Genomic DNA, 19,633 nt, shown 5'->3' with positions numbered 1-19,633 from the left:
TGCCACTAAAGTTTTATTTTTTCCCCTCTAGTTTATATTTTATTGCTGCAGTATCATTCTTCAATAGCAGGATACAGTAACATTATTTGCTAGAGAATCAATTCTTAAAAGTCAAAATTATAAAAATTTAACTGAAAGCTAAAACAACGAAAAATTCCCAGGGTTCCGAAAAATTCCCGGGTTTTCTCCCAGATGAAAAAGTTCCCGGGTATTTCCCGGTTGTCCCGGGTCGTATACACCCTGTGTACGGACCTTTCTGGATACAGAAAATGTTCGACTGCTGCCCTGGCCAGCACATTCTCCAGATCTCTCACCAACTGAAAACGTCTGGTCAATAGTGGCCAAGCAACTGGGTCGTCACAATATGCCAGTAACTACTCTTGATGAACTGTGGTATCATGTTGAAGCTGCATGGGCAACTGTACCTGTACACACCATCCAAGCTCTGTCCGACTCAATGCCCAGGTGTATCAAGGCCGTTATTACGGCCGGAGGTGGTTGTTCTGGGTACTGATTTCTCAGGATCTATCCACCCAAATTGCGTGAAAATGTAATCACATGTCAGTTCTACTATAATATATTTGTCCAATGAATACCTGTTTATCATCTGCATTTCTTCTTGGTGTAGCAATTTTAATGGCCATTAGTGTAAATCGCAAGTGGCTGGAGAGTTTCTTGACTGTTGTCCCAATAATATCCTTGGATGGCATCTTGAACTATAAATGCATAATTTTCAGAAAAGTCTAGTATTACTATAATTTCATCTTGTTTCAAATTATGCTTACAAAACTGGGGATAAGCCGATTGTGCTGTTGCTGTGAAGCTGTGTGTGGTCAGTTTATCCATTTTTTGACAACACATTCCAACAAAATCTTCCACTGTAATTTGCTTTGTTTCAAGAATTGTGCGATCCATGTGTGTCCATTGTTTATAAGAAACAAGTTCATCGTCATCCGTAAGGAGTTCACCATACAGTTTGTTATTAATGTGTTCTGCAAGATTTGCCTTACCAGGACACTTTTCACACCTGTGTATCATGCACTGGTAGGAACTGATGTCACACACTAGCAGCTTCATTGCACTTTTGTAATCCAGACCAGAATCCTTTAGAGCAGCAAACATCAGCTTAGCATTTTGATGGGTCTCTCATACACAAACATTGTGTGTGCCCCCTTGCACTTACAGGCACAACCCATTTTAGCAGAAGATTGAAAAAAGATGATAAACCTACTTTGATATTGGGATACTTTTCCTTGAATTCTACACATAGTTCTGATATTTTGCACAGCAACGTCTTTTTTGCATCTGTAGATGTACATTTCCCATTTTTACTGTTACATAGTCTTTTTTTTCCAGGCATTATTTGGCTGTAGTCATTATTCTCATAAAACTCCGACACTAGCACCTTTATTTCTGAACTCAATTGCTTACCCTGAGCCTGCTGAAGTTGTGGAAGCACTCCCTGGGTTGCTTTTATTTTCCTCGCTTGCTTTACCATGTATGTACAAACACTGAATTCCTTTGCAGTGTAGTCAATAGACCAGCTGGAAGATGCAAGGGTAAGAATAGCTACTTTTTTCTGGCGTGTGGATATGGCACATTTTTCTTTCGAATCGTGCACAATTTTGTCCAAATCAGAGCATTTCTGGCATGATTTCTGTTCCTTTGGAGCAGATAGTTCTTCCTCTTCCATCATTAGTGTGTCAGATATTTTGTGTTTTAATCCCATTTAAGCTTCTTGTAGTTTTCTTCTACCATAGTTGGGCCTGTCTCTTTTCCCAACTTTGTGTGTCTTCATGGGAGACAAACCAAGAGCAGCTGTTGAAGTATTTAATTGCTCATCCACTGTGGTTGTAGGTGGCTGATATTCTTCACCACTGTCATGTAAATTATCAGAATATTCTTCATTTTCTGCAGTGTAACACACCTGGAACATAACTTTTGTCCTGGTTTCATGTTAAGTCCCATGCACTGATTCACTTTCAATACTGATTTTATATCAATTTCTCTGAGGCTACACTTCACTGTCTTCTTATGAATCCAAAATGGATCAAAACAACTTCTTTGTAGGAAAGAATACTCATCCAGAAACACTTTCATATGATGATAAACACTAAAGGTTCCTGGAACTGTATTTCTTGTGCCCACAGGGTGTATCCCGGATCTCCATAGCAACAAATCTTGGTCCGATTCATCCAGATCATACAGTACAAAGCGAATGCCACATTTTGTTCCATATGTTGTTTTATGACATTCAGATGCTTGTGCTCTACCAATACTGCAACTTGTTTGAACAAAAGCACCACTAGTACACTCTTCTGCCTCCATACTGACTTTCCACCACAGCACTGACCAGTCTGAACTAGAATCTTAAAACCACGAGTAACCTGTAATTGTTGCTTGTTTCCTCTGTTGTTACTGCCTAACAATGACTCATTCTGTCCCTGAAAACTACCATTGTTTAACTTTCTGTTGCCTAATGGTTCCCAACAATTGCTGCAGCTTTATCTGAAACAAGCTGTATGCATCATCACTATTACTTGCTGAATCGCGTTAAAAGAAACACAACCAAGTACATCTCTGTCAACTTTTATTGTACACAAATGCCTTGCAACAACAAGTTGAAATTTTGCCACATATTATATTATGGTCTACTTATCCAGTGTTTGAAATTTGGCTTGGATACCACTTGTCCCTTTTGTGCTACCACACTTAGAAAATCCACATCTTTCAGGTAATTTTTCAAATTTTTGTATTTTCGCGTGCATGTAACTCTGTTTGTGTGACTGATATGGGCAAGATGAGTCCTGTGTGTGGTTAGGCCACATTAAGCTTACCACAAAAATTTATTTATTTGAGTGAATTATATTTGGCATAGAGGGCACCTACAATATGTACCTTTTAACGTATTACATTTTTTTAATCACATTTTGGAATTTTTTATTTTCCCTCAGAAATATGTTGTTGGTATTTTGATTAATAGATTGTGTTTAAGTGGATGTTACTGGGCTGTAAAAATTTCATTGGACTGTGCGAAATAGTTCCAAAGTTATTAAGACCTGAAGTTGGGTCTGAAGATTGCCAGATGCGGGTTGCAATTTCCGGGTCACGCCACCTTCTTTCACAAGCCATAATTCTGGAACTAACTGGCAGGGGAACTTAAAATTTTGTACATGAGTGTTCCACACTTGGTAGCATTGGTGTGCTAAATTTCAGCCAAATCTGAGACTATCAGCTGGAACATTTTCTCAAATTGGTTGAACTGACATGGAATGACCCCATAGGCTTATATTCGTCTGGTAATCCTGCAAGCAGAATACACCCAATCCATTCTTCTTTGACTTCAAAATTCAACCCATTTAATTTTTGTGATGTGGAAATTATCTTTGATACATATTCCTCTACTGTTGAACAATTCTCCGCTCTGGTTGACGGTATCGTTTTTAATAGCCCTATCCTTCTGGAAAGACCAGAATCTTCGTACATTTGCTTTAGCTTCTCCCACGCATTTTTTGCTGTAGATGTATCTTGCAAGTGAACATATATCGACAGATGGATGCAGAGCATAATTTTGGCTCTTTCTGTACAAAATTTAGTTACATCCTGTACTTTGCCATTGACACATCTCCACAATTGTTCGTGTTCTAAATTTGTTTGCATAGCGAACTGCCAGGTACTGTAGCTTTCTTTCCCCCATCAGTTTTTCGATTGTAGGCACCATGATTTTAGCAGTTACTGCGTTCCACATCACTGCGCGCTGCTGCTAATTTTCCAGAGCCAGTGATCTTTTAAGTTTTTTTAGAATATTACACCGATTTATAATCCTGGGTTCATAACCTGTTAGCAGAGTAATTTATGGCTGGTTTCTGATTGGAACAATTTATTGATACATTAAACAAGCTACATGAATTACACACAAAGAGCTCAATACACAGAATAAAACAACTCATAGCGTCCATAGTTGCCCATAGCAACACAAAAGATATTCACACACCAGGGAGGCATAGATTCTAAAATCCCACAACAATGACGATTTTGTGCATTTATACCACCCTGTTCGCCCAAAAACATTATCAAGAAATCTACTAGTGACAAAGTTTGGATACCAATGAAAAATGTTTTGAGGAAACTTCCAGTGCTAGAACTTACCACAGCAACTGGGAGGTCGTATTCTACATCACACAAGCTGTCTAAAGAAATAAGTGTTCTTAACATTCACTACCAGGTTTAGGAACAGTCACATCTCGAAGGATGTTAATTGAAAATATTTAATTTAAGTATGTCAAAACAATATAAATGTTAATTTCAGTGATGTTTGCACTTTTTATATATAATTCAGTACCTTACTTCAATAATAATTGATTATATCCCGCCAATTTCACACATGAATAGGCAACAGCCATCTCCTTATTTTCAAAAATTCATATCTTTGTTCACAGTCACATATCATTGTTGAAATTTTTACAGTACGTTGCTATCATATACGTGTACAAACTGAGCAAATATCATATTTTTATATTCAGTCCCACCTGAGATAACTAACCCCAAACTCTATAAAAAAATGAAAATTTTCAAATTTCAAAAATTCATAAAAAAATTAAGTAAACATTTGTAAGTGTTATTGCTCTACATGAGGCTAGTAGGTTAGGTCAGGTTAGTGTTTTTAATGTCCCATCGACAACGAGGTCATTAGAGGCAGAGCACAAGCTCGGGTTAGGGAAGGATGGGGAAGGAAATCGGCCGTGCCCTTTCAAAGGAACCATCCCGGCATTTGCCTGAAACAATTTAAGGAAATCACGGAAAACCTAAATCAGGATGGCTGGAGACGGGATTGAACCGTCGTCCTCCCGAATGCGAGTCCAGTGTGCTAACCACTGCGCCACCTCGCTCGGTGAGGCTAGTAGTGTATGATATCTTAACTACAGGAAAAAATAGACACTCATAAATCACTACTTGTTTGTTTATTTTTGGCCCTAAAAAGTGTATTTTTGAAACTTTAGATACCAAACTTTGGAGGCCATTTTGACTGGTTATTTTTGAATTTAGGGTATTTTGTGTACTAGACAATGTTGTAGAGGACACTTTTCTAAAAACAATCATGTCAATTGCATAGATGACTCAATGCTCCTGAGTTTCAGTGTATGGTCTCCTTTAATCTTAAAGTAGATATAAAAATCAATTTATTTCTTAAGACCTGTATTTCCCAGTCCAAATGGTAATACTGCACACTGGAACTCTCTTATACAGCACCACAAACTATGCTAGAGATGTAAAAACAATTCCTCTCCTTTTTGATGGCTTTCTTCTCTGTGCACCTATTTGTCAGTTTTTCTGTTACCGTTTCTATCTTCCCTGCTGTCCAATAAATTATACTGAAAGTTCTCACAAAACATTTTACTCATATTTACAATATCAACTCACTTGAATTTCATTTTTCTTATATATGAATGCATGTGGATGTGTGTTCCAGTACAGACTGGATCACTTGCCCAATTTCCCACTGCTGTAAAGAATTAAGCCATGAGGTATCTGAATGTAATGCTATATTATATCTCAGAGTTGCTCTGAGATTCACAATGCTTTAGTAAATATTGTCCTATTGCAGGTGGTACAGACTTGCCTTTCTGAGAACCAACGCACACGGCCAGTTACTGGGATAGGAATTTGAATCACTCAGTCACTTTCCATTCAATGCCTTTAGTTTTTTAAAAAATGAAAAGAAAATAGGACCGGTGGGGAGGGGGGGGGGGGGGGGGGGGGAAATACTAACTTAGCATAGAAATCATACATTTGAATTTGCAGCCTGACATTTAGCTTGCAGCCACCAAGTCACATACTGACAAGTTAGCCAGCAGGAACATGAACACTGTTCCCTTTCTTTGCCTACATATTCCTCCAAAGAACCAAAACACTTGGGCAGTCCTCAAGAAAAATTCACAATACTGTGCTGTTTGCTGGCATAAAGCATTTACCCTAATTTTTTTCGGAAACAGGGAAGTTTCTTTCAATCACCCTTACTGATTTTACACTCTCATTCTTCACAGCTCTTTGCAGCATTATTCCCAGATAATACATACATGTAATTGTTTCCAAGGGGGCAGGGAGTTCATAGATAATGTTGTAATCTGACACTACAGAATTAAAAATTTTTGCTTACCTTACTCTTTTGCGACAAGGGCTAAAAATGTCGTCGTCATCATCGTCGTCGTCATCTTCTGGATGATCAAATGAATCACTGTCATCTAAATCTTCAACCATACCATCTCTGTAAACTGAATTTCTTTCACTTAAAGTCAGAGGTGCTCCACATCTAATATGGCGCCTTGAACGAATTCCTGAAAAATAATGAAATAGGTGATCAGTTGCTAAGTAAAATTATTCCAGTCAAAGTGATCACATATATTTTGTTCATCACAGAAGAAGTAGAAAAGGTTCTGAGGAGCAAACAGGGACTTCCTGTTAAAGTTTATGGAATTCAAATTCAAACACAGAAATGCAAAGGAACAACTATTATTACGTCTTGATACAAAAGCAAAGTGTACTGAAAGATGGGCACACAATGAATAAACAAAATGGTGCTACAACCAAGGAACATAAAAATAAATGCGACAGTAGTGCCATCAAAATTTTAGGCGGCCCCCCCCCCCCCCCCCCCCAGAATAGGTTACTCTCCCCCATCAGAAAAGACATAACTCTCCTTTTATAACTGCCTAAATGTTACTCATTGCTTCACCCATTTAGTGAGCCATGATCTGTCCTCAAACATTCCATATTCCAGTTATTTCCGTGTATTCTTTTTCACCATAAAATATTACATTTAAGAGAAGCAGAGTAGTAGATATCTCTATCCTTATTTAAATATTTTTAGAATTGTCTTATTCTAAAACTGCAGATGACAATGTGGTCTTCAGACCGAAGACGGTGTGGTGCACATTCTCCACTCTATCCTGTGCAAGTTTTTCCACCTCCAAATAAGTATGGCAACCAACATCCTTTTGAACTTGCTTAATGTATTCATCTCTTGATCTCCCTCTACAATTCTGACTGCCAGAATTTCTAACCAACATTAAACTAATAATTCCTTGATGTCTCAGAATGTGTCCTGTAAACCAATCCCTTCTCTTAGTCAAGTTATGCCAAATATCTTTTCTCTCCTATTCCATTCAGTACTTCCTTATTAATTATGCATTCTATCCATTTAATTTTCAGCATCTCCTGTAGCAGCATATTTCAATATCTTCTTCTCTCTTCTAGTCAAATGGCTTATCATCAAAGTCTCACTTCCGTACAAGGCTACACTCCAAATACTTTCACCAGATGCTTCCTGTGGCTCAAATTGAAGTGTGTCAACAAATTTCTCTTCTTCAGAAATACTTTTCTTGTCACTCCTAGTCAACATTTTATATTCTCTCTACTTCTGCAATCATTAGTTATTTTATTGCTCAAATAGCAAAACTCGTCTACTTTTGGAGCCTCATTTCCTAATTTCTAATTCTCTCAGCATCATCTAATGTAATTCAACTATACTCAATTATCATTGCTTTGATTTTGTTGATGTTCATCTTACATTCTGCTTTCAAGACACTGTCCATCCTGTTCAACTGCTCTTTTAAGCCTTTTGCTTTCTGACAAAATTACAATGTCACAGGAAAACATCAAAGTTTTTATTTCTTCTCTCTGAACTTTAATTCCCATTCCAAAATTTCTCCTTGGCTTCCTCCACAGTTGCCCAATGTGCAGATTGAATAACACTGGGGATAGACTACACCACTGTCTCACTCCCTTCTCAGCCACTGCTTCCCTTTCATGGTCCTCAACTCTGTAACTGCCGTATGGTTTCTGTACAAGTTGTATATAAACTTCCACACTCTTTATTTCCCCCGCTAGCTCCAGAATTTCAAAGAGCATATTCCAGTCAACATTTTCAAAAGCTTTCTCTAAATATAAAAATGTTATGAACATAGATTTGGCTTTCTTTGACCTATCTTTTAAGGTAATTCTTGGGTCAGTATCATTACACATATTCAAACATTTCTCCTGAACCGAAAGTGATCATCCCAGAGGTTGGCTTCCACCAGGTTTTGCACTCTTTGGTAAGTAATTAATGTCAGCATTTTGCAACTATGACTTTAAAAACTGATGGTTTAGTAATATTCAAACTTGACACCACCTACTCTCTTTGAAACTGGAAATATTACATTCTTCTTGAAGCCTGAGAGTATTTCCTGTCTCATTCATCTTGTAGAGTAGGTAGGATGGTCTTGTTATGGTTGAACAACCCCCCCCCCCCCCCAGTGGATAATAGTAGTTCTGAGGGAAAATAGTCTACCCCAGGGCCTTGCGAAGTGTGTCGGTTCTCTGTCAAATTCTTCTTCCAGCATCATATCTCCCATCTTATCACCTACTTCCTCTTCTCTTTCTATAACGCTGACTAAGGTTGTGGTGACACAGGTATAAAATTTAAAAGGCAGAGTTGTCCACATCACATGATATCTTTCTGTAGACTAATTCAGGGAGTATATGCAGACAAGGAAAAAAAAAAGGTTCCTGGATGTCTCAGTTAAAATGACACTTTTTCTGTGTTAAATGTTAAGTGATGATATACTTTCCCTTGGAACTGTAAAACCTATCAATCCTTTGAATGGTAAAGGATTTATACGCCACAACATCTATCAGTAACATATCTCACTTTCCGTCAACTGTTTTCACACAATGTTGGCAATAAAACAAAAGGGAAAAATGAGTTCATGCTGTTGTTCACTGCATGAACCCTCCAATTCACATATAACCTTTTGTTAAAATGGAATAGTTACTGGCTTGAACAACAGATCTCAGAAAATGTGCACAGAACAAAAAACATAAATTTATATGATCTGTCCATAACAGTTGGCTATCTACACGAGTCATGCACAAGTGTTAAACAAAGATTACCACAACAGGAACAGATGTGATACAGCATTAAACAAAATATGCTGTAAGTTAAAAGACTAAGCTGCAGGTAGCAGCAGAGGGGGAGGGGGTTAACTTCTGCAAGAAAGACATGTTATTGAGACCTTTTGATTCAGCAACGGCATGGAATCTTAAAAGAGTGGTCGAAAACTTCTTGGAGGAAGTAACTGTTTTTTCTGCTTTATTAATTTCTGTTGTGTAAGGCCCAATTAGAATCTAAACCATCCTCACTCATCCTCAGTTTCATAACAAGTACTTGTCCTCTAAAAGTGTTTGTGTTGTTCGTTGCCACATCGTATCATCTTGTGGCCACAGTCAAATCAAGAATCTGTGGATTTCCTTTTAGCTATTCCAGAGGCATCTTACCCTCAGCCTATGCAGTACTGATTAACATTCTGTAGGACGTATAACCACAATCAACTTTTCCCCGTTTGCTTTCGCACCCATTTTAAGGAACATGTAAATTGCCACTAAGATGATGATGTCTGGTTTGTGGGGCACTCAACTGCGCAGTTATAAGTGCCCATACAATTTCCCAACCTTTGCTCAGCCCAATTTTGCCATTTTCCAGGATGATGATGAAATTATGAGGATAACACAAACACCCAGTCATCTCAAGGCAGGTGAAAATCCTTGACCCGCCGGGAATTGAACCCGGGACCCCGTGCTCGGGAAGTAAGAACGCAACCGCGAGCTGCGGACAATTGCCACTAAGGCAACATAGGTTGCATCACCCAATACAGCGACCTTGTTGAAGAAATTAACTAAAATAAAATAATTCCAATAAATTAGGGCCAGGGTCAACTCAACACAGCAGGTCAATGGAATTGTAATAACACAGACAATGGATTACGAGCTCCTGCCTACAGTACACTGAAGACAGTGTGTCGGCTTGCTGTATACTGTTATCTGACAAAGGCTTGCTGCATACTGTTATCTGACAAAAAATTGATTTGAGAAACTTCCTTTAATGATTCATATATTTGTGAAAAAAGTTTGCCAGTTGCTCTTTTAATGACTTTCATGTGATGTCAGGCTATAAACTGGGCACAGGTACAATGCATCGACTCCATAAACACAATTTCCACCTGAATGACACAACTGAAAGAATTGATCTCACTCAGAGCACACCTGTAACAGGCCACATGTTTGGTAACTATATTCAAGAGACTTCTCCTGGGTTATGTGTGTTGAGGTCTACTGTTGGTGCAAGGGGACTTCCAAGAAGTAAGTTACACATGTCGACCCTTGCTAACACTATTGCCTAAGAGTGGCCCATTGTCAGAAAAGTGTGTGTGTGTGTGTGTGTGTGTTTTTTGTGTGTTTTTCTGGGTTTCCTGCAGCCACAATTCCGCTGTGGTATGGGCAACAGTTGCATCCCACTGTGGGCATGAAACAGCATGCCAACTGGAAACATACACCGAGGCTCAAATATGTGGTAAAATATGACACGTGCGTAAAAGGCCTGAAGCCTTCCAAGATTAACTAGCAGTATATGCTATGTTGCGTAGAGCCATAACAGAATGGTGCCGACAGTTTGACCAAGGCCTTACACATGTTGCTGACCCTGATTGGGAAAGAAGGCCATTGACATTGATCACAGATGACACAGTCTGAGGAACTGACTCAGTTACTGAACGGCACCATGACCGCTGAGCAGATTCTGTCAAAGAGGAATTGAAAGATGGGTAGAATGTGCCTGTTGGAAAATAGCGTCACACAACCATGTCACTTTGAAATGTAGTACAGCAATCAATAAATGTCATTTGGCCTCCCATAGTAATGAGTAACTTACTTTTTGAAGCCCCCTTATAATGTTACAAAGTGAAAGCTTGAGTGAAACACAATACCCAAATGTTCGTCTGTATGTGTAAGCAAGCAAGTGACTGATGCAAAACCTAATACATGCAGTAAAAACTACTCGTAAGAGGAATGCTTTCACAATTTTACTGCTGCGCAACAGTAACAAGAGCAAACACACAGCTCACATAAAGTGGGGAAAATAACACCACAATAACATTGTAGAGGAGTGGAAGGTTTTATGTAATTACAAACCACAGTACAAATGAAGAAATTTAGATGCGCCTGTATGACATGGTAGAAGCCTGGCAATCAGTAATCAGATGATTTGATGACAATGGGTGTTTCCTCTCACAAGGGGAGCTTCCGGTCTCTGAAATTCAGTTCAGGATGAGACTTCACAGCGCTGCTGCTACGGTCGCAGGTTCGAATCCTGCCTCGGGCATGGATGTGTGTAATGTCCTTAGGTTAGTTAGGTTTAATTAGTTCTAAGTTCTAGGGGACTGATGACCACAGCAGTTGAGTCCCATAGTGCTCAGAGCCATTTGAACCATTTTGAGACTTCACAGGTAAGCAGTATACCTCAAGGGAGTCCACTCATAGAAGTCTTAAAGCATACTATCTAGATAATTCCGAGAAAAAGTGCTCTAAGTTTTAAGCATAACTCATATGCGCCTCATACATGGGCAAAGTAGCATTTTAGCACACAGGTGAAATAGCTTGGTCAGTAGCGTGCTAGAATGTCATACAGCCAATCCAGGTTCGATCCTACCTGCAGGATCGATTACATTTTTTTGTTTTCTTAAAGTTTTAAAAATTATAACAAAATTTAAATTAAGTGAATGACCTTATGTATTATCAATTAAATCATAAACAATTTTATTTTGTTTATGAAATGGCTGCCACAGCTACTTAACATGTGAATTAAATGCATGAATATTTTCTTTTAAAAAGTTGAATACTTTCTGGGTGGATTTTCAATTATATAAAATTTTTTACAATATCATGTTCATTTCTCAATTTTGTGTTTTACAGGCAAGCAGCAGAATGATAACCGTCATAAAAATGTTGAAAACAAAAAATATTTTGTCATCTTGCACAATTTATGAAGATGATTGTTTATAGGAACAATGTTTCTTTAGAAGATCTGTTGAAAAACATACTTCATTGACATTCCTGAAAACTTCTCTCACCAGAAAGCCTGGCAGCATACTTGGCATAACAGATCATTTCCTTAAAAATTGGCGATGACAGCTGATGGACTATTCCTTGGATTTTTATATAGTCTTCATGAGAATTTATTTCTCATTATTTTCAGAAAGATAAGCACAATTTTGCATACGTTTTATCAGATTTCTTTCACTTGTCTATAAAAGTAGACATAACATTTCGGAGGAATCACTTCACTTGTACACACTGGCAATTTCTCATCATCCTGAAAAATTTCATCATATAATTCAGACTTTACTTGTCCACCCCAAGAGACAATAATTAACAGAAACTTCTTGACCCATATACGGCTTCAAATGCCAGTTGAGGAAGTCAGTATACAGTTCTGTCGTTAACTTCCCAGATTTGGAAGACATTGTTACAACATTTTTATAATTTAGTTCATATTCTTTTACTGTTTTTTGAACTCAGGGAGCAAAGATACTGGTTGCACCCGGTAAGCAAACAAAAACTTGAGGTAGGATGTATCCAGATAAGAGTGAGAGCATATTGAGCAGTATACGTATGCATCACTTTATTTATGTAGTTTCTTTTGACGAAAATAGCTCTGCTTCATTTTACAGCCAGAGTCCTGTTGTACACTGACTGAGACCGACATCCTGAAAAGAATAAACAACTGAAATTGAAGTATTTTGTCAGAGAATTGTAAAAATAGAGAGCAAACTTAATTTTTAAATACCGTGCAATAAATAGCTGTCTGGTCAGTGTTGATAACAAAATCTTTGTTGAAATACGGTATCAACTTTTACATTTGGGTTCAAAAGTGTCTGCAGCAGGAAAGGCTTCTTCGATCATTGCTGTTTCTTTTCTTGAAACAAATCTTATCACTTTTTGCTGATGAATTCAGTGCTTATTTTTTGACCTATGAACTCAGCTGTCAGAAGCTTTAAATTTAAAAAAAAAATTGTGAACTGTTGTGCTGCTGCTAAAGCCCACTGTTGTAAATTCCGTGTAGTCACTTGCTCTTGGGCTGAACAAAAAGATCGTACGGCCAAGAACTGATTGCTGCAGGCTTATCAAATTGATTTCCTCTTTTTTTTTTTTAATTTCTTCTTCCCACTGGGATAGATATTCCTTCTTTCTTAACCGGCTTTATTCTTGTTTTTAATGTTTGCAGTTTCCACATGGGGTGAGCCTTTGCAATATTAACAAAGTTAATTTACATCTGCAAATTTCTTCACCCATCAACATTGCTTCACGAGAGAGTGTCACTCAAGATTCAGATGCAATGGAATTATTTGCAGCAAACAAGCTTTCATAATAAACACCCACGTCTTTTAACATCACCTTCAACACTTCACTGTATTATGAATCTGCAGCTACTGATACTTTCACGGTGTCTTCATTGACAGATTTTTAATTCACAATATTGTAAAGATTCCATTAATATTTCACAGTACAGAACACTCCAATCTCTACAAAAGTCAGGAACGAACTGTCACTGTAGCAAGTAAGGCCCATTGCTCGATTAGTTACATGTGGGCCTTGACACTTCCTGACTATCTGCCTGTTTATATATACAATAGGGCAACAACTATACTCTGCTTTTCCACGAAGACAGTGGTTCCTCAAATTTACAATGAATATTTATAACCTTTCCATAGTTTATAACATCACCCAATTTTGTAACAACATTGTAATGACAGCAATATACCTCCATTAGAAATGCATTTGAAATTATTCAACTTTTTAAAAAGAAAGTATTGATGAGTGTAATTCATTTTTTAAGTAGCCTATGACAACCATTTCAAAAACGAAATAAAATATTTATGATTTAATTGATAATATAGTAAAACTGGCTCAAATCGGCATGTGTATAATTCGAAAATCTGCCCAAACCATACAAGTATTTCAGTCCCGACGCATTTGGTGCACCTTTACATGCAGATTTTTTGCATAAAGGGGAACGTGCCTAACGCGGAAACAGAAAATAAACCTTAGAACATAATAAATAAATAAATCATTGTATAATGAGGAAGAGTGTCTAAATTATACTACTGTATCACATTTCATTAGTTATTCACAACTCTACAAGGACATTACTTTTAACACCTCTGTTATGCGGTGCAAATCCAAGGAAAGAGATCCAGTGCAGTGTGGTGCTGCTGGTGTGGACCTAAAGCCACACAGCTCTGTGCAACAACAAACAAGTTACACTCAGTGTCGGTGCAGTACATCAAAGGAAACAGTTCGTTCGTCAGCATCCTGTTTGTCGGCTTTCTTGTTTTCCTCAATGACTCATGCTGTCGCATACAGAAACGTTGTACATCTACCAACACTCTGCTGAAATGTGCGCAGTGAAAAGAGGTGGGTACTGTTCCGTTACAATGATTTTACCTGGCAAGGTGACTACTTTCTGCCTGTTTCAGTTGAATAGGTACAGTAACATGATCTCGAACAAACGGTGTGTGCTGTTAACACTTAGCAAAAAGATTAATGTAACAGACAAGTGAGACAAACAATCTGTGCACAAAATTATGTTGCTTTTTAAATGCGGTAAAACACTGATTTATGAGACTTTAAGAAACAAGGATGAGTTTCAGGATGAATGGATGAAAGGGAAGGGGCAGATGGAAAGAAAGGTGAAGAAGACCAGAAATGAAGAAATTAACGAAATAGTGTGGGAATGGTTTGTAAGTGCATGGGCAAAAAAAAAAAAAAAAACATACCTTTATCTGCACCCACGTTGCAGAGTGAGGTTCTGAAAGTCACTAACGACCTTGGAATTACAGAGTTTAAGGCATCCAAAGGATGGCTGGACAGTTTCAAATCTAGGCACAACATCGTGTGGAATGAAGTGTGTGGGAAAGCTAAAGATGTGCAGGAAAGTGTAGCAACAGAATGGAAGGCAATACTGTCCAACTTAATTGTGAATTATAACCCAAAAGACATGTTCAGCGCCAATGAAACAGGACTGCTTTATGGTGCACTGCCTTCAAAATCGCTAGCAAAACGAGGTAACAAGTGTACCAGCGGAAAAATGTCTAGGGAAAGACTCACGGTACTCCTGTGTGGAAACATAATATCTGAAATGGAGAAGCCACTGGTAATTGGAAAGGCAGCAAAACCATATTGTTTCAAAAACATAGACATCAGTACACTTCCAGTCACATGACGAAGCAATAAAAAGGTGTGGATGGTGAGTGGTCTTATGGAAACATGGCTGGGCTCTTTCAATGCAAAAAGGCCACGTTCTCCCTTTCCAGACAATGCAACCTTCCACCTGAACGTAACGGGCATAATCCATATCACTTCAGGCAGGGGGGTTACCTTCGTAGTATCGGATGTTATTAAAATATAGCATATATTAAAATTCAGGAGTAAGTTAAGAAACACATATTTTTATTTTCTCCAAAAAATTCCTGCCCCGAGATACAGGCCTCCAAAGATGATACTGCGAACACCGTTCTAAGTATGTGAATTTCGGAAAATGTTGTATCTCTGTGACATTTCTAGATATTTTGTTAAGATAACTGCTTTATGATTACACTGGTATCCTATGTTTGGACATATCTATCAAAGTTCTTTTACTGTCGCCTTTTCAATTTTTTTCATAATTTACAGAAAAACTTTTTGTAAAGGAGGGCTTCCACTTGTAAGTTGGACAGGTTTTATTTTAAAAAATCATTTTTTTTAACTTTCAATGCTAATGTGTGTCTTCACTGAAGTTGTTTCTTACTCATTTCTTTGTTACAATGTTTATTTCTATTGTATTTGTTGCAGTTATTTCTTATCAATTTCTTTGTTGCAGTTATTTCTTTTCACTTTCATTGTTGCAGTTATTTCTTTTCACTTTCATTGTTGCAGTTATTTCTTACACTTTGTTGCAGTTTCTTATCACTTTCTTTGTCGTGGTTCTTCATTGCAGGTTTCTGTATTGTAGTTGTTCAGTGCTAATTTGTTTACTGAATACGCTTCTAAGAAATTTGAGATCATCCAGTGAGTTCTGTGAGGAATTTACCAGTTCACACAGCTGCAGTGTTTCCTGTGAAAAGGACTGTTTGAAATGCCTTCTGACTGGGGCCACAGGAGAGTGAAGTGTGCACTGACTACTTGCCTATCCGTAAAAGAGTGATTTATAAGACAAACAAAAAAAAACAGACTTTGTTCTGGTTGGGAATAAGTCTTCTCATCTGAAGACTCTGTTTCAAAGTGAAGATGTTTCCAGTGACGAGGTTTTGTGTTCTAAATGTTTTGACAGAATAACCCCAGCTTGTTGAAACTATTGTATGGTGCAAAAAATTGCCTAGAAAAAACAATTTTGAACAGGAAATTAAAACAAGTTTCCCTCCTTGATATGTGGCAAAAAAGTGATGCGTAAAGCAAATAAACATTGGACTAATATGTATGTACATACAATAATAAACGAATTTAAAGTTCGAGTAAAAATATAGAAATGCCACGTTATCTATCAATTGGTGAAAAAGTCCAGTGTTCTATTGTCTAATATACAGTAACTGAACATCTACTGTGCTGGAGTGAAGGTGCGTAAATACAGTATACGCATAAATAAAAATTTTTACTGTGCTTTTGCGCATAATACCTGACAAACTTTACGTAGCCCAGTTTTGTGTAATCCGGAAACTTGTCCAATTTGGAAAATTATTTTAGTCCCACGCGATTCCGTTTTTAGCAAGTTTTACTTTCCTTTAGGTCATTAACTTTATACATGTTGTTATCATTTTTTTTTAAATTAAGAAAACAACATAAAACTGAGCGTGCAGGTTAGATCAATATCACCCTGCAAAGTCTCATCCTGACCTGAATTTTCGAGACTAGAAGATCCCCTTGTCAGTCTGAGGTGGACCATTACTATTCATTGATGAAAAAGTTAGTGCAAATGTTTTCATAAATATTTTAAATAATAGCGTGCTTCCTACGATGGCAAAATTTAATACTGCACAATAATGTTTCTGCCCACAAATAATGAAAGTTGCATTGTGGTTCAAAGATAAGTTAAATTTGAGGGATTCAATTACTCAAAACTAAAAGGCTTGAATTATCACTTGATTAAAATTACATATTAGCTGATACCTCAATGCTTGGTACCAAGTTTTTCAGATCAGAGTTTGCGATGTCGTGGGTGAACTGTCCAGTATTGCCAAAGTGCTACAATAAGAGTCAGTTCAAACGCAGTGTTTGAGCAGTGCACAGCAATTGATGACTGAGGACAGTTAGCCATCCACATCTGTACTCAGCAAACCACTTTGAACTGCACAGCAGATTCTGCGTCCCACTGTACCAGTTATTAGAGTTTCTTCCTTTTCCATTCATATTTGGGGCAAGGGAAGAATGTACCATTTGATTATCGTTGACCACAAGAAGCCACCGCCCAGGTTAAATTCAAAGAAACAGTATCAACAGCAACTGAGAGATACACACCAAATAAATTAATCTGCGATGGAACTGATGCCCCTTGAACAGTTATATGGAGCAACAAAAAACTCATGACAAATTTAAAAGAACACAAAATCCCAAAGTTGGCGAAGTTTTACAGAATCCAGGGCGTATACGTCGACAAAAAAATTCCCGAATTTCCCGTTTAAAAATACACTGCATGCCTAAGCTAAAGTACATTTTTTCCATGTTAAGTGACAATATACTTTCCCTCGGATATCAATCTCTGAACGGTAAATGTTTTATACACAGGCACAGAACTTCCCGGCAACTTAGAGAAAAATAAAAAACATATTTTGGAAAGATCTTTGATGCACAAGCAACATGTACACTGTACAATTTCATATGATGAAGGTACACATACGAATTCCACTAAATACAGCATGGTAACTTTCGAAGCACTGAAATTGAGATTGCGATGAACTTTTGTCAGCCAATCACAGCTCATGCCACATAATCTCGCCAGCCAATGATAGCAGATATTCAGAGCATAGGACATATGATGTAGCCAGCCAATAGCAACATCAACATCACTTTTAAGGAGCATGAAAACACAAATAGGAAAAGTTACTCGTTCGAATTAATACACGTAAAGTATAGTTACGAGGAAAGCTACAGTTTTGCATATAATATTTGTTATCAAAAATTGTTTGCTGTTTTTTTTTCAGAGGGTGTGGTTAGGCAGGATACTACGAACACAGCTAAAATTGAAGCATCTGAATATTTCTGACAAGCATGATGATAACTTCACTGCTGCGCAACGAACATTTCATGGGTTACCTGGCTGAATAAATATACCCTTGAGCACTTCGTCTTTTCCACAGAAAAGCCAAGCTGCTCAACAACTGATTTCTCACTTCAGTTTTTAAAGGATAATTACACTTTTTGCGATCATTACTGCATACATGAATCATGACCCATGGACCTTGCCGTTGGTGGAGAGGCTTGCGTGCCTTAGCGATACAGATAGCCGTACCGTAGGTGCAACCACAACGGAGGGGTATCTGTTGAGAGGCCAGACAAACGTGTGGTTCCTGAAGAGGGGCAGCAGCCTTTTCAGTAGTTGCAGGGGCAACAGTCTGGATGAGTCACTGATCTGGCCTTGTAACACTAACCAAAACAGCCTTGCTGTGCTGGTACTGCAAACGGCTGAAATCAAGGGGAAACTACAGCCGTAATTTTTCCCGAGGGCAAGCAGCTTTACTATATGGTTAAATGATGATGGCGTCCTCTTGGGTAAAATATTCCGGAGGTAAAATAGTCCCCCACTTGGATCTCCGTGCGGGGACTACTCAGGAGGATGTCGTCATCAGGAGAAAGAAAACTGGCGTTCTACGAATCGGAACGTGGAATGTCAGATCCCTTAATCGGGCAGGTTGGTTAGAATATTTAAAAAGGCAAATGGGTAGGTTAAAGTTAGATATAGTGGAAATTAGTGAAGTTTGGTGGCAGGAGGAACAAGACTTCTGGTCATGTGAATACAGTGTTATAAATACAAAATCAAATAGGGATAATGCAGGAGTAGGTTTAATAATGAATAGGAAAATAGGAATGCGGGTAAGCTACTACAAACAGCATAATGAATGCATTATTGTGACCAAGATAGATACGAAGCCAACGCCTACCACAGTAGTACAAGTTTATATGCCAACTAGCTCTGCAGATGACGAAGAAATTGAAGGAATGTATGATGAAATAAAAGAAATTATTCAGATAGTGAAGGGAGACAAAAATTTAATAGTCGTGGGTGACTGGAATTCGGCAGTAGGAAAAGGGAGAGAAGGAAACGTAGTAGGTGAATATGGATTGGGGCTAAGAAATGAAAGAGGAAGCCGCCTGGTAGAATTTTGCATAGGGCACAACTTAATCATAGCTAAAACTTGGTTCAATAATCATAAAAGAAGGTTGTATACATGGAAGAAGCCTGGAGATACTGACAGGTTTCAGATAGATTATATAATGGTAAGACAGAGATTTAGGAACCAGGTTTTAAATTGTAAGACAGTTCCAGGGGCAGATGTGGACTCCGACCACAATCTATTGGTTATGAAGTGTAGATTAAAACTGAAGAAACTGCAAATAGGTGGGAATTTAAGGAGATGGGACCTGGATAAACTGACTAAGCCAGAGGTTGTACAGAGTTTCAGGGAGAGCACAAGGGAACGATTGACAGGAATGGGGGAAAGAAATACAGTAGAAGAAGAATGGGTAGCTCTGAGACATGAAATAGTGAAGGCAGCAGAGGATCAACTAGGTA

At 38.0% G+C, this 19,633-nt stretch overlaps 1 protein-coding gene across 1 annotated transcript in view; it reads right to left on the bottom strand.

The window, feature by feature from the left end:
- LOC124803084 (ATPase family AAA domain-containing protein 2-like) overlaps nucleotides 1-19,633 on the bottom strand; it is a 238,536-nt gene that overhangs the window by 182,183 nt on the left and 36,720 nt on the right. Inside the window, exon 4 of the mRNA XM_047264216.1 lies at nucleotides 6,158-6,335. Within this exon, the coding sequence (XP_047120172.1) occupies nucleotides 6,158-6,335 (178 nt within the window). The remainder of the gene's footprint in view (nucleotides 1-6,157; nucleotides 6,336-19,633) is intronic.

Source organism: Schistocerca piceifrons, chromosome 6 (genome assembly GCF_021461385.2).
Source record: "Schistocerca piceifrons isolate TAMUIC-IGC-003096 chromosome 6, iqSchPice1.1, whole genome shotgun sequence".
In the NCBI taxonomy this organism is placed as follows: domain Eukaryota; kingdom Metazoa; phylum Arthropoda; class Insecta; order Orthoptera; family Acrididae; genus Schistocerca; species Schistocerca piceifrons.
The sequence above is the reverse complement of the archived record's forward strand: the minus strand, read 5'-3'. Positions and strand labels throughout refer to the sequence as shown.